The following is a 21,237-nucleotide window of genomic DNA, read 5'->3' on the forward strand; positions in this document are numbered from 1 at the left end:
ATACATTAAAAAAATTACTAAACATCCTCTGTGAGTGTCACTGCCCAGATGGAAATTTAGGAGCTAAACTAATATCAATTAATGAAACCCAAATCAAATTTCACTTGGAATGCTTTGAGTATCTCTATTCAAACTCTAAATGAAATCTTACAAATTTTGAAGCCAAACAGCTTGCAAATTATTTTTCTCTTTTACCTGTTGCTGATATATTTGAAGCATAAATAATATTACAGAAAAAGGGAAAATTAGATAAACAATACCAAACAAACACAGGACTGTTTCCCAACTTTTTCTAAGCCAAACTCTTTAAAGCATTCCCTTTTCTAGGGAGAATGTGCAGTAGTCATAACTATAATGACAATTACTTCAAATTCTGCTGTAAAATACACCAAAGTTTCAAAGCTTGTTAATATTTAATGAATTGAACTTTTTGTTGTGGGCAATGTTCCATGAAGGAGGGGGCTGGGGGGATGCGAGTCCTTCAACAAGCAGAACTGACTCACTGAGTTTGCCCACCCAAAGATAAGAGATCAAGACTGAAGAGAAGTAACCAGATATATTATACGCAAACAGAACTAACTAGTTAACATTTTCTATTAAAGTCCACCTTTATTACTTTTAAAAATATTGATAACAGTCAGAGTTTTCTTCCTTTATTGTATTATTTAATATGCCTGAGTCCCAAACTGTTAAGTGAGATACATACTTATTTTGTAATATGTCTGGGTAAGTTTAAGTTTTTTGGCTGGTTGGTTGGCTTGTCTTTTAAATGCAACATGATAGAATTATGGTCATTTCATAATGTATCCAGGTGCAGGTCCAGGCAAAACCAGAATGAATTTTACTTTTGCCTTTGTTTACTTGCAGTCACTCAGAAATACACAGAATCCGAAACTGCTCCTATCCAGACAGCTTTTCAGTTGTTTAAAGGGATCTGCAATTTCCTGAAACAGCTTTTCTAAGTGTCCGTGCATATAACGGATGAGGAATGTGCGATCGAGGCAATGCTGCATTAATGCAGACAGACATGGGAGCAGAATTAAGCTCACTATTTAGTTTTACAACGTTCAGGGTTGTGAGTGCTTAGCCACATGACCTCATCACTTAGCTAACAGTTTTTGCAAATAGTTCTATTATACTTATTTGTAACTGGAGACTCTTTCCATACCTATATAAAACTGGCAAAGGCTTTAAACCCTCTTATTGCCATCACATTCTATAAACGTGAAGTTATTACAGGTGGCTAGTATGACTACAATCCCCCAAGAAAGTATCCTCAGCACAAATAAGAATGAATTTGGAAACCTGGCAGCTGTTTCCCCTGCTCTTCCATCCATTAAAGCCAGTTAACATACCTTTCCTCTGTAAATAAGTTATCACAGCAGATATTTTTATTACCTGCCTACATATAAGTAAAAATTATTTAGGCAACACTCTGTTAGAAATTGCTACAAATGCAAAAATATCCAAGCAGTAAGTTCAATCACAGCAAATACTCCATTTCAATTATTGCAGTACTTCATGAGAGAAGAGAAAAATTCACTTTGCTTCAAAAACAAAGCAAAATCATCTGTGTATATTTTTAAAGATCACAGCAGCGTAGTTAAGTATCCCTCTAAGAATGGATTTTTCTTGATTATTTAATCAAGATATGACTTTAGATGCCCTATTTAGAAAAGCTACATATGAATAATATCTTACTCTGCTCATCATCTCTCCATGTGCAAGTGCTCACAACAGGGACCACCATAAGCATAAATGGCTTAGACTACTGATACACCACAGAAGGTGAAACCCTACATCAACAGAATTAACAGAGCCCACTAGTATTAATTAACAACTGTTCCAGGAAGACCACAACCAGGATTTTAGACCTGAAAGAGAAACAGCACAGCTTTGTGTTCCTCCAAGACATTACAGAAAACACGTACCAAGGTAGTAACCACAGACAAAGCAAGCCTTAAAGGCCCATACCATGGACTTCACACAGAATCTAGAATTTTGACTGGAAACTGAAAAAATATTATCAAGCATCAAACTTCATTTTCAAGGCTGCAATCCCATTTTGGAACAGACTTTCAACCCTTCCCAAGGAACAACTCCATGTTGACTTTACACTCCAAGCCAGCTAAGCAGCCCCTCTCTGGCTGTTTCTCATTGATCATTTTTCTGTATTCCATTTCAAAACGAAGTCTTTGGGATTTAGATTCTAGATTTAATGGAGCTAATTTCACTCTCAAACCACAGAGATGCCGTTTTCTGGGGAAAAATACAACCCATAGGACCAGGCAGAAGGATATTACTCAGTTTTCTGCACAAACCCGAATTTCAAGGAAACAGAGATGTTTATACAGGCTAATAAATATTCTGAACTTGCAAAAAAATTACAATATTCTTAGACAGCATCTACATGGAACTCAATGCAATAATGAACTCTAGTCTTCCAAACTCACTTTCTATTGCAGGGACATTTAATGCTAAAAAATTTGTCTCAGAAGAACACAAAAAGTCTGAATATTTGCTACTAATTCAATAGGCAGTAGGTGATACTGTTTTGTGGCTAGAATACTGGCCAAACTCTGTAGCAAGGTGGCATTTCTGGTTCTGCAACTGATTTCTGCAACTCAAGGTGTGTAACCTTCAGGAAATTAGTTAATACCTTTGCAAAGTTTTGAAACCACTGACTCAATTGGAAGTTATTAACCTTCTGCTCTCACTAGTAAATCAATGCAATGAAAACAATGCAAATTCCACCCTTAGACAGTAATTCCAAAGCTTGCGGGGCAGAATACACATTTACTATTTGTCAGTTTGATAACACAGTTGTCAATCTAACAAGGAAGATCAGAATCTGTCCTAGATGTTAATGCACCAAGATTTACTAAAATCATTTCTTCACAAGTTTTCTAATGGTGGAGAAGTTGTCCTTAAATAATAAAAAGCCATAAGCATATATAGCCTCATGAATGCCAAGTATTAACAAGTAGTTTCATTCCCAAGGTCAATATTCTTTTTATCTCAGGATGACTCACAAAAGTGTAATCAACCAAAAATATCCCAATTTACATCCCACTTTTATTTGTGTAGCAGTGACAAGCTGTTCCGTTATCTGTGGTTCACAGCACTTCCAAATTCTCAGTCATAGATGCAAGTAAAAGCAAGACTGACAGACATGTCCTGCCTACAGAACACACATCTTGAAGGGAGGACAGAAATTCTGTTATAGGTACTAAAACTAGAATGAAAAAGGTGTGTTTATGAACCCTGATATTTTACTGAGAAAAAAAAAAAGTTACTTACTATTAGTCTTAGATCATATTATATTTTCCAGCCGAACAAATATTTTAATTCTTTCAGAGCCCTATTCTTCCTTTTCAGAGCGAACATCCCTATTAAATTTCTACAGTTGAAAGGAACATTTTTTCCAAATCCATTTCTTGGACTTGTTGTGAAAAAGAAATACAAGCTGAAGTAGTATTCATTTTATACATTAAAAGGTGCGTTTTTCCCTATTTTTTTCCCTCCTTTTGGTTATTCGATTTTAGGATGCAAAGCTAGGAGTTTCTGAGACATCTTCAGAACAGTGCCCAATATCTTAAGCTACTGAGAAAGAGAAACCTGTCTTTTATACATGCAAGAAAGATGCACAGTTTGGATCACAATAGTCTCCAACAGAGGACATCAAGGTACAGTTTCCAAGAAAGAGGCTGATGGAGATATTACACAAAACAACGCATACTTAAAATGAACTTTTGCAAAAAAACCTAAAAATTATGCAACAATAAACAACTCACTACTGGCTTACAAAAAAAAAGCAACTTGTAAGAGCAAATCAGTAAACAATAGAAGAATCCAGTTTTTAGAGTCCAGTTTTCTGACTCAACCAGAGATCAAAGTGTAAGAGATGGTTCAACAATGTGTGAGGATTATGCATTGAAGGCAGTCATGTTTAGGTTTGTCTATTAAATCCATTAAATTTTTTTAAACATGCAATTCCTTACATTTACGAAACTTGAAGTTCTGTAGTTCACTGATCTAAAATCCAAGATAGCCCTATTTAATCATTGTAATCAGGCATATGAAGTTATTTTTTGAAGTTAGAAGTATATTCTATTAGATTCTACAAAGTCCTTTCAGTAAAGACTACTGGATGTGATGCATATTACAATTTGAAAATATATTCACAATTCATCAGCCTTAGCATATTTTTAAAAAAACTCCATTGCTTTAAGAATGGTGCCAGAACTCACAAATATAGCCCAAGGCATGATCTTTTCAGCATAATGCTAAAGCAGTTGGAAATACAAAATAAGAATTATCCACTAGCTAATTTCATTTAATCTAATAAATATTTGTTTAATTTGTTCTCTTAATGTAACAAGACATATGAGGTACACTTCAGTATGCAGCAGTCTATAGAAGAAAAAAAAGAGATTTGTGTAAGAATATGTATCCATGCAGACCTTTCATTGACACACCACCAACAGAATTCATTCTTCACCCCGTCAGGAATGTTGACCTTCACTGTCAGGATCTTCAGATTTTCCCCTCGGTTAATGGCCAGAATCTGAGTGCAAACATAAATGGCAGAGACAGATGACACACAAAATATCCAAAAGATAAACTTATCAACATTTGTGTACGCACTTGCTTGACATTCTGTAGCAAATCAGCATGGTGGTAGAGTAAATCAGTTCACAAAGTACTAGCATGTACAGATAACATACACAATTTAAACACAGATTAAATCATGCCATGGTATAACGAATCATACATTTTTTTTTTGGAGTCTGCAATCTCAAGATTCAGTTTATCTTAAACACACTTATAATACAAAAGAGCATGAATTTAGCTGGTGGAATAATCTTATTTAATAACACAAAACTCAAATTAATTGAAAAGTGACTCCAATCAGAACTAGAGATTGGAGAGGGAAAAAGTTAGTCCTATGCTTCAGGTTTCATTTTTCTTTCCAAGATCAATCCAAATTTAAAATTAATTATGCATCAGAACTTTTGACACAAAGGCACTCAGCTTAATTTGAATGAGAATGAATTTAGAGTTATTCATTACTAGTTCACCAATAGCAGAAAAGACTGCAGATACACTCTTCGTGTTAACACTCCAGCATTAAAACATATGCACATATTTCTGACAGAACCTCATGTACATAACTGCCTAGTCATGATCTAAAGCTAAATTAGGTTGCACTTGTGTTACCTGCATACAGAGTTCAATTTTAAATGGAAGACTGTGACTCTACATTTAAAACCAGGATCACAATGCAAGTGGTGGATCCTGGAGGATACTGGTGGGTAACTACTAGTCTAATCTCACTATGGTGACACTGAATGTTCACCTTAGTATTAAGAAAACTCACTGAGTTTAGAAACAAAATAATAGGCAGAAGCAGCTACAAATAAAAGTCACATCTTTAGATTCCCTTTTTCCTTCCAAAGTATTTTAAAGTAGAAAAACAAACCAACAAAAAAAAGAAACCTGCTTGAAGTTGACATTCCTGTATGACTACACATGTTGCTGTATGTAGCAGGCCCTGAGCACTGTCACAACAGAGCATTCTGTGTCAATCATGAACTTTAATTCAATCACTAGCTAACTCAGACATGTCACATATGTTAAATACAATGGTTTAAAATGACTCCAGGACATAGTACCAATTTATATTCCTGAGCCTTACTGCTCCTGTGACATACCAGGCCTGACATATCATTGAACAACAAAGCTAATAATAAAGATTGCATGTGAAATATTATAGCATCGGGTACCTTTACTGCCAAAGCAAATGTTTTCATGTAGAAATTAGAAAGACGTATTTTAACAAATCAAATGCTTTCACATTTATTATGATTTCACTTTTAAAAAAGAGAAAGTTAAATGTCAAGTTAAAATGAAATCAAAATGATGCTCACAACAGAGAACGTATCTGATAGAATTATAATGTCATCATTCAGCATGCTGTTAGTAGGGTCAATATTTGCATCACATTTGTTTCCTGGCCCTCCATCTGCAGAATGTGTCAGTCACCTGAACTTAAACCAGCTGTTAATGCAGTCACTAATATTATTTACATTTTTATTCTTAAACAAACTGCCTATCCTGTTTTAAGTGATGCATTCAGAGAAGAATTATCATCCAATAAATGCTCAATTAAGAAAGGAATTACTCAATTTTTTTGTCTATTACAATAAAGATCTTTTTGTTTTGCTTGTTTTTTTAAGTAACGTCAAAATCTGGCTATTCTAGACACAAAACAGTCTTGACTTCTGGAAAAAGACTATTTTTATCTAAGATTGGAACAGATTCAGGGCCAGGATTCTAAAAAACAACATACATTTTTCAGAGAAAGTAAGAACAACAATTTAATCTAGACATAAAGTTTGTCAAACCTTATTCTGTTTATCATAAAAATATGACATCCTTCATTTTGCCCAGCTCTCTTCTATGTTGCAGATTTACTTAGACTCACACAGTAAGTTTTGTATACTTTGCCAAGGACTTCTAATTCCCAATTCCTTTTTAAGTATGAGATGGAAAATAGAGCACTTGCCTCAAATGATACACTTTATTCATGAATTCTTCTCCTCCCACCATTTCAGTCATTTCCAAATACAGGAAAACAACCCCAAGGCGTACAAAAACACTGAACTGTTTACAATTAGTCAAAAATTCAAATAAACTCTTGAAAAATTCTTTTCCCTTAGTTATGACAGTGTTGGTAGAGCTACTCAACTACATCCTAGGAGAGTCGTGTCAGGTTCTCCTTGCTGCCAAAGGGAGAAACTGCGGCTCAACCTCTCGACAGCAAAATGTTCCAGCTGGAAACACCCACAGGTGTCCAACCACGTCAAATCTGGAGTCAGGCTTTTAAAACAACAAAGTTCTTTTTCTCATTTCAGATTCAGTATTTTACCATTTTCAGTCAAACAAGCCGACCTCACACCAGTCCTGATCATTCCGTGGCGTGCCTCAGCACACGGAACGACAACGGCACAGAAAACAACACAGATGTACGGGGTGTGCAGTGACAGCTGCAGAACTGCAAAATGGAGCTGCAGCTTTACTGCACAGCAGCTTCACTCACTGCAACACACTCTGCAAGGCACCCTCATAGCTACACATGCTTTGGCCATAAGGGCACAGCTTATCCTCTTACAGTTAACATGCTAGGCTACTGTCCACCCCCTTTACACACAGGGAAGCTAGAGCAGAGTTAGGGTTGTACTCAGATCTTTAAGATTACTTAGCACTGTCATACTCCAGCAATGACAAGTTTCAGTGCAACATTTTACAGAATCCTGTATTTGCAACTCTGCAAAGAGGTGATTTAAAGCTGACTTTTGCCTCCAGCTAAATGAATTCAGAACACTTGTCTGTATGCAGTCACGAAAGCAGTAGAGAAGGTCTTAAAAACAGTGAATTCTATAAGTGTTCTTCAAACACAGCTATTTAACCTGTAGTCCTGGGGGATTAGTAAAATTTATAAAATAGCTTAGTTTCAGGCTTTTCTATATCTTTTTTAGGTACAAACTTCTTTTAATAATCTTGAACCAAACCAGAGAATTTCTTTGCTTGAAGCCATCTTTTACTCTATTCTTAAAAGAATATGTTTTTACCAGTTTTTAAATGCAAAAAAGGAAGTATTTCTTCAAAGCCTTAGGTGAAGGAAAAAATAAAGACTTTCAGGTACTAAAGAGGATGGTCATAACCCAATGAAATAAAAGAAATTTAAAAATGGCAACTTGCACCAGTAGGGGAATAAGGTCAGGTGATAAAGAAATTGAAGGTAACGAGAAAGACTTTTGAAAGTACAATATCTGGGTTTCAGCTTAACGAAGAAATGGCAGATAAAAGAAACCAAAACCAACTTTTTCTCTCATTTCATTATCAAAATAAAAAAGGGAGAAAGACAGAAACTGAAAAACTAACAAAGAAACAAAGAACCAAAAACAGACATAAAAAGTTACAGTACATTTACAAAACAGAGAACTCTGCAAATTCCAATGTCAGAAATGATCATAAAATGCATTTTTTCCTCAATTAGGACAAAAGAGCCCTGCTATACCTTGAGCCTTGAAACCTCAGCAAAGCACAAGCAACTCAGACTTCTACAATTCACAATACAGAAATATTCAATGTGGTAGAACAGTCAATAGCAGTACTATACAGATGAAAGACAGCAGGTACGTGTGCAAAAATATCCCATTATTACAACACTACCAGCTGCAAAATCAGCTGTTATGACTTCACCAGAGAGCTAGAATAGGTAATGAAAGAGACATTAGGGTTAGCAACAGACACAAGGAAGAATAAACCAGAACAGATCAAGTTAATATCAAACAAACTAAGGACGTATCCTGGATAAGAAACAATGCAGCCACACGATCAAAACGTTGACCAAGTTTGGGAAATATGGTTTCTAGCCTTGGCTCTAACTAAGCAACAGTTTTTCTGAAGTAAAAAAAAAAGGATGCCTCAGACAAGTTAATCATACCATCATCCCAGGAAACACTTGCTCATGCAAAACATGTTGCATATCTCAGTATTCACCACTGTCAGTACAGGTAAAACTAAGTAGTCTTTTACAGTCCAAGTATTCCTTCAACAGTAAAGCACACAAAAAATCCATACACCACAGCACTTAATTTTCTGATGAATCTACAAATTTTTGTGAATATCACCACAGTAGTCAATAGATGCTCTATCAACCTTCCCAGACCTTCTAGAAGCAAGTTTTCACCAAATAATTACCAATATAAGTACAGTAAATGTTCATAATCATTACAAAGAACAACTACAGCTACCTCTTCAAATATCTACAGAAGACTTGTCTACTAAAATCACTAGTAGCTATTTAGCCTTTCACCTAACACCTTTCATATTGGAGGGTGGGAAATGGTATAAAAATTAGCCCATCCATGCTGTGAAATAGTTTTTGTAATAAATCAATTTCAAGACATGCAATAAAATCCTTTATTACTTCAAAACATCACACTGTTTTAACATGGAAAGCACAGAAAAAATGAGAGCATACAACAGCCGTCTGAAGGAAAAGGACATTTCTAGTTAGATGCAGCCAAGAGGGTCTGTTTGTGTGGTATTATGGTTTGTTTTGGTTTGGGGATTTTCTTTTGGGTTGTTTGTTTGTTTGTTTTTGTTGAGTTGGTCTTTTTTTGTTTGTTTTTTTTAAACTAGGTAATTGTGACCAAAACAAGAGACAATTCACTTGGTGATTAGTTATGAATTATCTCAAAGGTCTTGATAATTGTATAGAGTGCATCACACTTCAGCCTTTGAACTTCAGCCAGGAACAGGGGTAGCCTAGCCATCATCAGCTTCTCATCAGCTACTAAGTTTGCTTCATCCTTTATTTCCTTATCTAGCTATACAAGTCTATGATAAACAAAGATGCTTCATCAAAGGGAATACTGATGACTTGCAAAACAAACCCATTTTTGGGGTAGTGCATGGGATGTTCCCCTGAGCTGCTTTTGTAGGTCACTTTTAATTTCAGTTTTCTGGACCCTTTCCTGATACTTCTCACCAGTTTCACCTGTCAGGTTTAGTGTCAAATGGCTCAGAGCACTCTGACTCAGTGCTGCAGCAAACATCCAAAGGAAACAAGAATAAGTTTATCCATGTTTGCTTCAAATTCCAACGCTGAAACCAAGCAGTTTCCACTACTATGTCACTTCTACCCCAGTCTCACCCCTACAGGGCATGTCATTGCTTAGCTTTTATCCTCCCACTGATGACTCTTGATATGCACTTGTCACCAGGGGAAGGGAGGGAGGGTGTGACACACACCAAAAGTATTTCAATATTGGTATGACTTAGCTGATACATAAATCATTATAAGTATTTGTTTAATGAAAATTAATTACACAATGGGCATACTGAATAGCAGTCCTTTGCTCAGTTTCTTAAAACAGAGACTAACAGCTTAGTCCTGCATTTCAAGAATTTGAAAGCCTCTACCTCTACTGTAAAGAAAAAGAAAGTAGCTTTAGAATCAGTTTGAAGCAACAAAATTCAAAAACAAAGCCACGTTTCCTACAGTTAAAATTCTAAGCAAAAATACAAATTTGAAGTTGTACCTGATGATGCTGAATGTTCTTTATACTGCAAGAAAACTCATGGTAGAGTTGGAATTTATTAATATCTTTTTCATTTCCACTTTTGGATGACACTTTTGCCAAGGTTGACTGAATGGAAACGTACCTCTGCTGACATCTGAATAGAAGAAACAGATATTAATAAGGTATTTTAGCATGAAACTTCTAAGAAGTCATTACTGCACATATTAAATAAAAATGCAGTTTGGAATCTGCTCAATTACAGATTATGTTAACTCTAATTACCTGCAGAACTGGATGACATATCTTAATGCTGAGACTGGCATAACTTATACTGACTGGAACATACCAAGAGAAGACATTCAAGCAGACCTCAGAAAAAGCTATCACAGCCCTTCTCCTGAAGGGAATGGATACCCAAAAGCCACCACTGGCACTTCAGTTTCATCAGTTATGGATTAAACTTCAACCAACAAATTTTGGGAAGTTGCAAAAAAAAAAAAAAGTTATAGTAGTTCTCTATTTTATAGAAATGCAATATCTCTCTTGAATCTACCCAGCCTCAGAATTAATTTCTTGCTTTGAGCACTTAACAGCCATAAAAGTTTTCATTATTTTTAGGAGTAACAGGGATCCCAAACAGATAGCTTCCTGAAAGTTCCTCATCATTACCATACATACAACACACTTCAGATCCACAGGATTGATCTGTAAAGCACTGACTATTACACTAAGGAACTTCCAGTGGTCAAAAGAATGAAAGTGATAGTCAGGTAATGACAGCACACAATCCCTTCACTGAAATTATCACATTGCTGACTCAAAACAATATTGCATGCCCCTAGGGCAGCACATATTCTTTGATAGTTCTCTTCTCCATCCCAGATGGCACACAGCAGAGAAAATAACAAGTGGCTATTACTCTGTCATACCAATTCCCCAGACATGGTAACACTGATGTCAGGTGATGTAAGAAAACATAAATTCAGCTAACACAATTAAAGGATCAGTAACTCCTGCTTTAAAAACAGTCATATTTGTTTGCCTTATTGGCTACCAATGCCAAAATCAACCATCACTGCACGCTAATTCCACTGACTGGTGTCAAGTCAGCTATTGGAGCAACAGCTTAAACAGATGCATCGCTGAAAAGTTATAGCTTGAAGAAAGTGCAAGGATGGAAAATTCCCTTATGGGTCACTAACTGCAAGGGAAAACTGCTGTATGTGGAGCAGAGCCACAGAGAATTTTACGTTCTTTGGGAGTCACAGCATCATGACATGCCTACAGAAGATCTCTCCTCAACTGACAGCCAGATAGGCAGAGGGGCTAACAAAGGTACACAGGAATGGACCTAAATCTCACAGTAACACAGTTTTCCTATCATTAAAAAAAAAGTTCTGTATCAGCATGCTAGGAGACTGAATCTTACCATGTAACCAGGAAATTTTAGAAAGTAAGAATGAAACTTACAGTTTCCTGATAAAATCCAGTGTGTCTTTGTCTTTAGCAAAGATGTCTGCTAAAATATGCTGTACTCCAGTCTCTACCTCCTGGATATTTGCAAGCCCTTAGAAAAAAATAATTATAGAATACAGTCAATATAATATACAGTTAATAAATATAGAAAAAACTAATACAAAAAATTACACAACTGCACAGGCACTAAGAAAATACATACAAGCTGAAAGATAACTGATTAAAGATATCTGACTGACTTGCAGAGGTTTCAAAGAATCCTAATTCATTGAAATTTTGTTATCAACTAAACTTCCTTTCCAAAACATCTGAAATTATTATATTTTTAATGAGCCTAAAGTGACCAATGAAGCATCATAAGACAAAAGGACAAAAAAAACCTACTTTTGTCTCATTTTATTGACTTTGATGTTAATGGATCTTGACATTCATGACATAAATCAATTATTTAAAATAGTAAAACTGGATATTTAAATATAATTTTTGAAACTTTAATAAAATTAGAAACTGCAACAGAAGTCTACACATTTTACTACTGATATGGAAACTGCCTAAATTCTTCACAGGCAATCCTGTCTTTTCTCTGTGTAATAGTTTTATATTTCCACGGGTTTGCAGCAGGAGTTTGCACAACGACCTTCTGAGGTCAGCATACCGTCAACCCCTCCTACAAAACACTGAAGGCATAAAATGTCTTCAAAGACATGAAGTTATAAATGTTTTCGTATCTCTGGAGAGACAACAGAACTATTCAGGTAATTTCCAACAGGCAGAACCATCCCTTAATTCAAAAGGCCAGAAGAAGCGGCACGTTATTCTCCTTCGCACAGTGATTGAATTGGACCAGAACCAGAAGACAATGAAATAAAACTGACATCCTGTATTTTAGTTCAATATTATCTAACCCTGTTTCAAGCAACAATCAGCAATGAATGCTTCAGAGCAAAAAGCAAGAGTCCTAGAGCTCGCAAATGCAGCATTAACTGCCTCATTCGGCACACATTATTTTTCATTTTGCTGTCTGATGGACTACCAATATCTTGAAAGAGCTTTATTAACACTATTTTAAAAAATTGCATAGCTCTAGCTATTCATTATATTGAATCTAGAATCCTGCTTCTGATTGGGCTATAAAGTTACACACTATAAAAAATTCATCTTGCCCTTTTTTAAGACAAGGAAGCTAAACTTCACTGCTAGAAAGAAAAAAAAAAGTGAGAATAAGAATACATTATTAAATGCCTGAACTTATCAGAAGTTATAAAATTTGGATCCTTACACTTACAAGTTAGTTTTTCTTATGGTAAAAGTAATGTCATGTCAGAACACAAAGCTAAGGGAATTTTAGGACATGCACCATGTTGAATATGAATTAAGACACTAAAGTACCACAAGTGTGCACGGCAAAATTATTTTAATTCTAGTAGAGAATTTGAACGAGATAGCATAGGCCAAACCCAGTCAGAATTAAAATTATAAAGTTTCCACGGTCATTTTACTGTGTCCACCAGCACATGCTTGTGTAATGAGAGAAACATTTGACCATTCATACAACTAAAAGGAAGAACAAAATTTTCTGGGGAGCCTGCTTCCTTAACTTTCCAAGGTCTGGCTTTGAAACATGAACTGCTGTTTTTATTTCAGTTTATTTTTAGTATAAGTTGAAAAACATTGAGAATTTGAAAGAATGAAATATTAAGATTTGATGAAAACTTTTCTGTACTGCAAATTCACTCTGATCTCAAGCTGTACATAGGTTGCCAAACTGGTTCCCAAGTTGATGAAAGTGACCCAGTTCATAGATGTATACAAATTTCTGAGGTCTTTCAAATGCAAACCATTATATAAACCTAAGCAGAATTATTTTTAGCACAAAATTGAAAATAGGTGTACTGATTTTCAAAAGCTAATGTTTATGCTGCAGCAAATAGCACTTCCTTCTGAATATACTCTAAATAATTTATTTGAACTTCCACCATGAAGATTTTCTTTTGGCTCTTTAGACTCTGCCAGAACAGTCAATGCGTGGCTGCAATATACTGCTGTATGAAGTCATGACATCTGCTAAAACGCAGTTAATTAAAAATCAAAATATTTGGTAACTGATTTTCAATGCAAAATTAGCAGAGTTTTATAAGCGATATTTAAACAAAATAAACTGAAGTAGGAAGAGTAAGAGTCAGCCTTGCTAAGGAGGTTCAGTATCTTTATGTTGAAATTGCAAAAGTATCTGTTGGGGCAGGGAAGAACAGAAGTACATCTCTATTTTAACATCATAAAGAAGGATGCAGGAATCTTGGCATTTTATTGTCAGAGATTGCCCCCTACAGATTCACCTATAACTGCATCCACAAAGACACACAATTCTGCAGTCTATTTGTGACAATTGCGTTGTTAAAAGTTCTTGGTCAAATTTCAGAGATTACATCTCCAATCCCTACTGTCATTCAATAACAAGAACTCTCCTGCTCATTCCCAATCACCAAGGCCAGTTTTTATTAAGATATGCTTTGCTGGATGACATTTCCTTCACAAGCATAAGCCTCTTGTACCATCGACTCTTCAGGAAACAATTCAAGTAGAACCATGGAGAGGTTTCAGGTGTGTGGGGCAGTTCCCTCTCTCTTACCAGTAAACACAGATGTCAACTGTAAGGTCTCCAGACTTCTGTCTCTTTTATACCATAATTATTACTATTTACTAAGAGACAGGTAAGGTTGGAGAGTCATGGCATTAAATGTAAACTCTTACCCACATGTTGCTTAAAGTGCTGTTGAATTTAAAGTAGTCCAGCAATACCAGAACAATTTAAAGTAATTCCCCTTTTAAAATATTTTCAGATATTTAGGACATTACTGCTCACAGAAGAAGAGCACTTACCTTTGGTATTGGGTCTAATGTAAGAAAAGAGATTGAGTTCCACAGGGTTCTGCAGGAGGGAGAGAGCAGCAGGTTCTAATCCCAGCTGCCTGGCCCTCTGGGCTTTGGTGCCTTTACTCCCAGTTTTATAAGGTGCAGACTTATAACAAAAAAGAAAACAAACCATAGTTATTAAAAAGCAAGGAAATATTTCAGTCATGCTACATACTTGACATTATGCACTATTTAGTTACGCAAGATTACATTTAAACTAAGGATGATCTGAAAGAGACCAGAGTACTGACCACGTGGTCCAATTCTTCCAAAGTTCTGCAATTTAATAATGCTTTCAAAAGGCAACCAGATAATTTTCCTTCTTTCTTCAACTTCTCTATCGTTGTATGTGTCTTCCTTGCAACAGTACTAAAATGCAAGAGATTAATATTAACAGTCACATTTCACAGTGAATTAAAAAGTCTGTTGATTGTGACCTTGTGTATTACACTGCTGAAACTCTCTGGAATCCCTGAAGATGGTATCTCATGCTAATCCTCAACAAACCAAGTCTGATAATCCGAAAGTTTCTAACCATTACTCTCTTTCTCCAATTATTTCAAAATTGTATCAAAATATCTTATGGTAGCTTTAAGGAAAACAATACTGATAGTCAATACTGCTACTTACATTTGTACAAGATTACTGACCTAGAAGCCAAACAAAAAGGCCCCAAGATAAACCCACATTGATAAGCACTTACAGCTGCAATTTATGTACAGATAGTTCTGCAGCATCAAGCACAGGGTACCAAATTTAAACTCCCAGGTCTTCAATAAGATACACATGACCAACTGCAAGCAGCAGAGGTATTTTGTTATTGAAATTACTTGTTCAGACAAGAACTCTCTCAGGCTACCTTCCGTCTTTGGAAAGAACCTCTTGACAGGGGATAGCAGGGAGTACAAGGAGGAAGGCACCATGTTGACCGAACAGCTGGCAAGTGCAATTGCCATTTCAAGAACATGTGGCCACCCAAAAGCAAGGAATGAAAGCAGTCTCACCCATCACTGCAACAAGCTTTGCTGATCATTTCTTTGCTGCAATGGTCTGGGAGAGTTTAGCCTGCTCTCCTGGTACACCCCAGCATCAAGAAGGGCTCTTTGCTAGAGGTTTCCCTGCTCCAAGCAGGGAGTCAAGGGATTCTTAGTGATTCTTTTTCTAAGATCTTTTTCTAAGATGCAGCTTACATCTCATCTGGCTACATATCTCCAGCAACTGTAAACTACTCTTTCGGTACAAGTTTTTTTCTGTGCAGTTGTAATAAACTGCAAGGAAATTAAGATGTTAGTTTTTCTTTGGCAATTAATAATGCTAGATGTCTTGTTACTTAGAGTAAAAAAAAAAAAAAAACAACAACAAAAACCCAACAAAACCCCAGGCAGGTATCAAGCATAATTATCTCAGTTTTAAACTCTTTTTTTATAAGCTCCTTTATAGTTGTAGTGTATACAAAGTGCCGAAAAGAGGGACACAGAAGCAGTAGTCAGTTGTTACTTACCTCCCACCCAGATACTTCCCTGTGCTAACTTACCGTAGCTCTTCCAGGCTTTGCTGCATTTCTCGCAAGGCATCGGCCTCCAGATTATTAATGAGCTCTTTTCGATACCGAGCAATAAAAGGAATTGTGTTTTCTTCTTGAAAGAGATTAATTAAGTTTGCACATACCCATGGCTCAACATTTGTTATGTCTGACAAGGCCTGTCAAAGGAGAAAAGAAAAAACCATAAAATACAGCAAAGAAACAAAACACACTTAAGAAAGGTGGTAGATTGCTTTAAAGAGCCTCTCACTCAACATTCAAAACCACTCCCAAAATATTCCACTGGCCAGCAGGGACTACTGTCCTCCCTAAGAGTGGATGTCAGGATTTTCGTGCATCCAGCCATCACATCCAGTATTTCAGCAAGACATGCAGCAACCAATATTTCCAGAAACTTGTAACCACAGTAAAAAAAAAGCAGGAAGGACTGACTCTTGGGAACAAAAAAAAGACCAAACCAAAATTGTACAACAAAATAGAAAGACAGTAAACTGTACATGGCAACTGAGAAAATTTGGCTTTTTTTTTTTAAGCCAACAATGACATACATCATGGTTAAACTAAACAAACAAACAAAACCCACAAAGCCAGAGCTGATCCAAATCCCACTCAACCAATACCAGGAAACTAACATGATACTACTAACAGCCTCAAGATGAACCAAACCTTACAAAGTTAAACATGATTTTGTACAAATTGAGCTTTCTAAAGATAAAGTGTATCAATGTGGAATCAATTAAAAACTATATAAGTAGCTTATCTTCGTAACATTTTAACTGTCACAGTTTGTTTGCACTTCACTACAGTTAATCCCATAGATAGCTGATATAAAAGCCTTTCAAAAGTTTTATCCTGAAGCCTAAAATATAACAACGCCCGTGCAATCATAGTCACTGCTTTTAGAGCAGCAATACACAAGGATCAAATTCTCCATCTGTATTTCTGGGAATATTTTATGAAACTCACAAACAAAATTTTATAGTCTTCTCAAGCAGAGAGTACTAAGGATGATGAATACAATGTGTCCTAACTATTCCCATTCTGCTCATATTAAAATCTTCCATAACCACACCTAGTCTCCCAGCACAAGAGCTATCCTAAAACTGTCTTCACCTGAACAGCTTCAAAGTTAACATGCTACAAAAACAAAGACGGTATCTCCCTTGATGTCACTGCTGTGTGAGGAACACGATCTCCTCCGCGATGGGACCATAAACACTCTCAAATGAGTCTCTACAACAAAACAATCCACACTAATTAAATCTTAAACTGAAACTGTGCACACAGTCATCCCAAATCTTTCAGCATCCCTTCCTGAAGGAGTTTCAGTTGAGTACATCCACAAAAAAACCATGTGCTGATAAAGGTGAAACAGGCAAACTGTTACAGGATTTGTACTAAAGACTGCCGAAGTCAAAAATACCAGAAGGCTAACAGTTACCAACCAACATCTATATTTAAATGTAGTATGACAGCTTAAGCAGAGGTTAAATGACTACTTAACTTCAGAGGACTGAAATTTTATGTTAAGATTCTAAATGCCAGTTATGTATGAAATAGTTTCATTGATAAGTCAGAAAAGGAAAAGATCTCATACCTGTACAATATCCCAGTTCATTTCAAATTCTTCTTTTATTTTGTTCCTTCCAAGATTTTTAACTGGCTTTCCTTCAGGACATGCATTCAACTTAATCTTTTTAGAGGGTGGTTCATCAAATGCAAAAGCCTCTTCACGTTTCTCATGTTTCACTTGATTCCCCACTACAGGAACACTCGTTGAGGGTTTTTCATCACTCCCTAAACTCTTTTTGTTTTTCTCCTGGAATGAATTTATTTCCATTTTTTTAGGCACTTCTGGCTTTTGATTTAAACTTTTTGGTTTAGTGCCTACATCTTCTTCCTTAGGTTTTAGAAGTTGTATTCTATTATCTTCTACAGGTGCAATAGGTAAGGACACATCCTGCCAAAAAGACATTGAAACCATATCAAGCATTGACTGTTACAAAGTAGTTCAACATTGCATTTAAAATCTAGAAAGACTTGCTAACAGACATCATTTTCCCAAGTGATGTCCCTATTCAGCAGCGAAATGCCAAGCCAGAAATCAAATAACCTGAAATATATCTTTCATGGAGGAAATGATACAAACACATCCAGCAGAACTGTGATTTAAAAGATCAAATAAAATTATGCAGGAAAGAATTTAATTGGACTCTGGTTCAGAAGACACTGACCTACAGTCTTTACCTCCACTCATCTCAACAAAACAGGAAAAAGCAGGGCAGGTAAGCACTCTCCTAATGAGTTAGGTTCCCAGCATGAGAACTGGAACTGAGATTCAGTCTGCCAAGATACAGTATAACCTTGGACAAGCCACACTTTCTCTCCTGAATTTCCAGAGAGACCATCTTCAGAAGGCAGAAGGACTGGCTTTGCCATGGTGTGATCTCTGATGTTAATATTTGACAGAGGCAAGTGATCTCCAAGAGAACAGCATTTTATATTAATCATATTAAAACTGTAATCCTTACTGGATTGAACAGCCATGCAAGAAAACGTAAGCACAGGTTCCTTTTTTTTGTGCTACCCAACCAGTGAAAAAAAAGATGTCAAAGTTGCAATATAGAAACCAGAGACATTAGAGAAAGAAGACAGGCATTATTTATTTACATTGTCAAAAGATCTCCAGGGAAAACCACGTTCCATTATCATTGGCCAAAATTTTCAAAGCAGCCCTTAGATATGGACACTTTAATGCATAAGAAAGTCATGTTTATCCAACGTACTGAATATTCACAGGAACAGTGGAATCATACAAGCTGATCAGACTCAGGCAACCAACCGAACCAAAGCTGGAAAAATTCTGGTCATGTTACTTGCCAACTGCAGTAACTATATGTCTCTTGCTTATAGATACTCACCAATTCCTCTTTTATTGCTACCTTCTTGACCGTTTTCTTGGCCCCAGCTGGCTGTGGAACAGCAGCTTTTTTAATTTTTGCCTCATTTTTCTTTGGCAAACAACGTTTCTTGGTGGTTTTTGTTTTTGGCTTCCATTCCTCCTCTTCCTCCTCTGATTCAGAGCTCCTGAAAAACAAACAAATCAACAATATTGCCTATAAGAATAAAAAATATACATACGCAAGCTAATTTGAGTTTTCTGGCATGAAAGAAAGCAAACAGTAAGAATTACCAGAAAGGTAGGTAGATTCAACAAATACAGGTCTTTCACACTGCTGCAGAGCTAATGACTTGAACAATTTACCAACTTTTATGAAACTAGTTCTGGGGATGTGTACACATCTGATTCTGTTTGGAGAACTGGCAATTCCCTTTCATGATACCTTCACTGTGAGCATGAAGAAACATACGTAATTTGTGTTTTATAATTGAAGTTGTGTGCATGAAAAGCTTTTAATCAACCTCTCAGAAACTGAGTGCTGTTCTTAAGCAATTGCTCATGCTTAGTATAAACCTTTAAAAAAATCCTAAGGAAAAAAATGATCTTACGAATTAAGAAACGAAGGTAGTTCTTCTGATGTAAGGGCTTTGGCTTGAGATTTCACCCTCCTTGGTAGAGATGACATCTGAAACAGAGGCAAGAAGAGAGAAATAGGACATTTGGTTGAAGCTGTATTCTCTTATTCAGCCCTTTAACTCACTGCCAAATGTGCCCTCATAATGTCTTCACCAATCACAAAAGTTTCCTCTAGACAGAGTTTGGATTTCTCGGCATCCAAGAATTTAGGCCACAGCAGCACACATTCAACCAAAGCAAACAAACACACCAGCACTATAACCTCTCAAAATACTTTTCTCTTCACATGGAGTTAATTATTTGGCTTGCATGTAAAGCTATCCTAGCAAAAAGAGTACTGGTTCTCAAACATATTATTGGTTATCATATATACTATGCCAGTCTTTCCTCCATCCATCTAAACAGCACAGCAAATCAAATTAAAAATCTAGTAAAGTGAGCTCACATATGGTTTTGATGGGACAGGACAAGACAATTGTCAATTATGGTCTAGAATTTCACCTTTAAAGACTATCCATTGCTTGTATGCACAATAAAAACTATTATTTTGAATGAGTTGCTCACTAGCATATAGCAAGTGCATAAAACAATTACCAAAAGTAAAAAGGCAAGACATACACTTTCTCCTGATCCAAGTTTCATACCTACAATAGCTACATTTCAGTTAAACAGTCACAGATTTTTTGGTAGTAGCTGGGCCTGTGAATTTTAATAATCATATTTATCAGTTTTAGTTAAAAAATTGTAGGTATCCTCAAAATTTTACCTGACAGAAAATCAAAATTTAAAAAACTTAACAAGAAAAAAAAAGCAAATCATAAGTTATTTCCATAATTATAAAACTCAGAAGCATATTTTACCCCATCTGGTACAATTTCATTGTTCTTCACATTGTGTTCTCCATCTCTTTGTAACTTGACCTTTGATGCAGCCTTACCACTGTGAGGCTTAAAGTCCCATGTTTGCACAATACAAAGTGGATAAGCATTTTGCAAAGTGCCATTTAACTTAAGGGCAAAACGCCCTTTAATCTAACTTTATTCTGACTCAAGCACTAGTAGCACAACCACTGCTATAAATGGTTTTCAGCAAGTTTTCCTTGTAAAGTAGAACAAAAATTTAGATGACAATTTTCAGCACCGTAGTTGAAAGAGGCCCACGTCAAAAAGTACCATTAGTTTGCTTGCAAAACGCGTTCCTCTACCAATCATCTTGGTCGGTAACAGGTCAGCATTTCTGTGCTGGGTCACTGACCAAAATCCCATTATGTGACTGCTTAGAATACACATCCACCACAGAAACCCACAAATCTCCACAGAACACAACAAATATTACTCACCTTATTAGCTTCCCAGGTGACTTTTCACTGACAGTTCTGAGACACCTGCAACCTCATCCAGCCAATCCACTTCTCCGTTTTCCTTTGCTCTTTATACCTGAACAGTCATTATCACAGTTCTGAATTAATTAGTTATTTATTTCCATTACCTCAGAGGTATGACAATAATGTTTCCATTTTATATCACAGTTTAATCTGTGAATGGGAGAAACAAAAAACAGTAACACCAAGATTTCCAAAATTAGGCAACATCCAAGCCAGATGGATCTCTGATCCATTCTTTTGCAGGCACTGGCACACTTTTCAAATGGTTAGCTCTCACAGTTTTCCA

General features: G+C 36.1%; 1 protein-coding gene across 4 annotated transcripts in view; it reads right to left on the reverse strand.

The window, feature by feature from the left end:
* Positions 1-21,237, reverse strand: part of SRBD1 (S1 RNA binding domain 1) — a 123,825-nt gene that overhangs the window by 96,956 nt on the left and 5,632 nt on the right. For 3 of the 4 annotated variants that reach the window (XM_027723420.2, XM_039386968.1, XM_039386967.1), the window contains 10 exons: positions 20,907-21,003; positions 19,540-19,616; positions 18,951-19,116; positions 17,627-17,989; positions 16,021-16,187; positions 14,738-14,855; positions 14,454-14,592; positions 11,568-11,664; positions 10,116-10,251; positions 4,464-4,567 (listed from right to left, as the gene is read on the reverse strand). In XM_027723420.2, coding sequence (XP_027579221.2) covers positions 4,464-4,567; positions 10,116-10,251; positions 11,568-11,664; positions 14,454-14,592; positions 14,738-14,855; positions 16,021-16,187; positions 17,627-17,989; positions 18,951-19,116; positions 19,540-19,616 — 1,367 coding nt within the window. In that variant the 5' untranslated portion in view covers positions 20,907-21,003. Of the gene's footprint in view, positions 1-4,463; positions 4,568-10,115; positions 10,252-11,567; positions 11,665-14,453; positions 14,593-14,737; positions 14,856-16,020; positions 16,188-17,626; positions 17,990-18,950; positions 19,117-19,539; positions 19,617-20,906; positions 21,026-21,237 lie in introns of all 4 variants that reach the window. The other variant, XM_027723422.2, reaches the window with a different exon arrangement.

The sequence above is a fragment of the Pipra filicauda genome, unplaced genomic scaffold (assembly GCF_003945595.2).
Source record: "Pipra filicauda isolate LSUMZ 115617 unplaced genomic scaffold, ASM394559v2 scaffold51_size4534324_pilon, whole genome shotgun sequence".
Lineage (NCBI taxonomy): Eukaryota > Metazoa > Chordata > Aves > Passeriformes > Pipridae > Pipra > Pipra filicauda.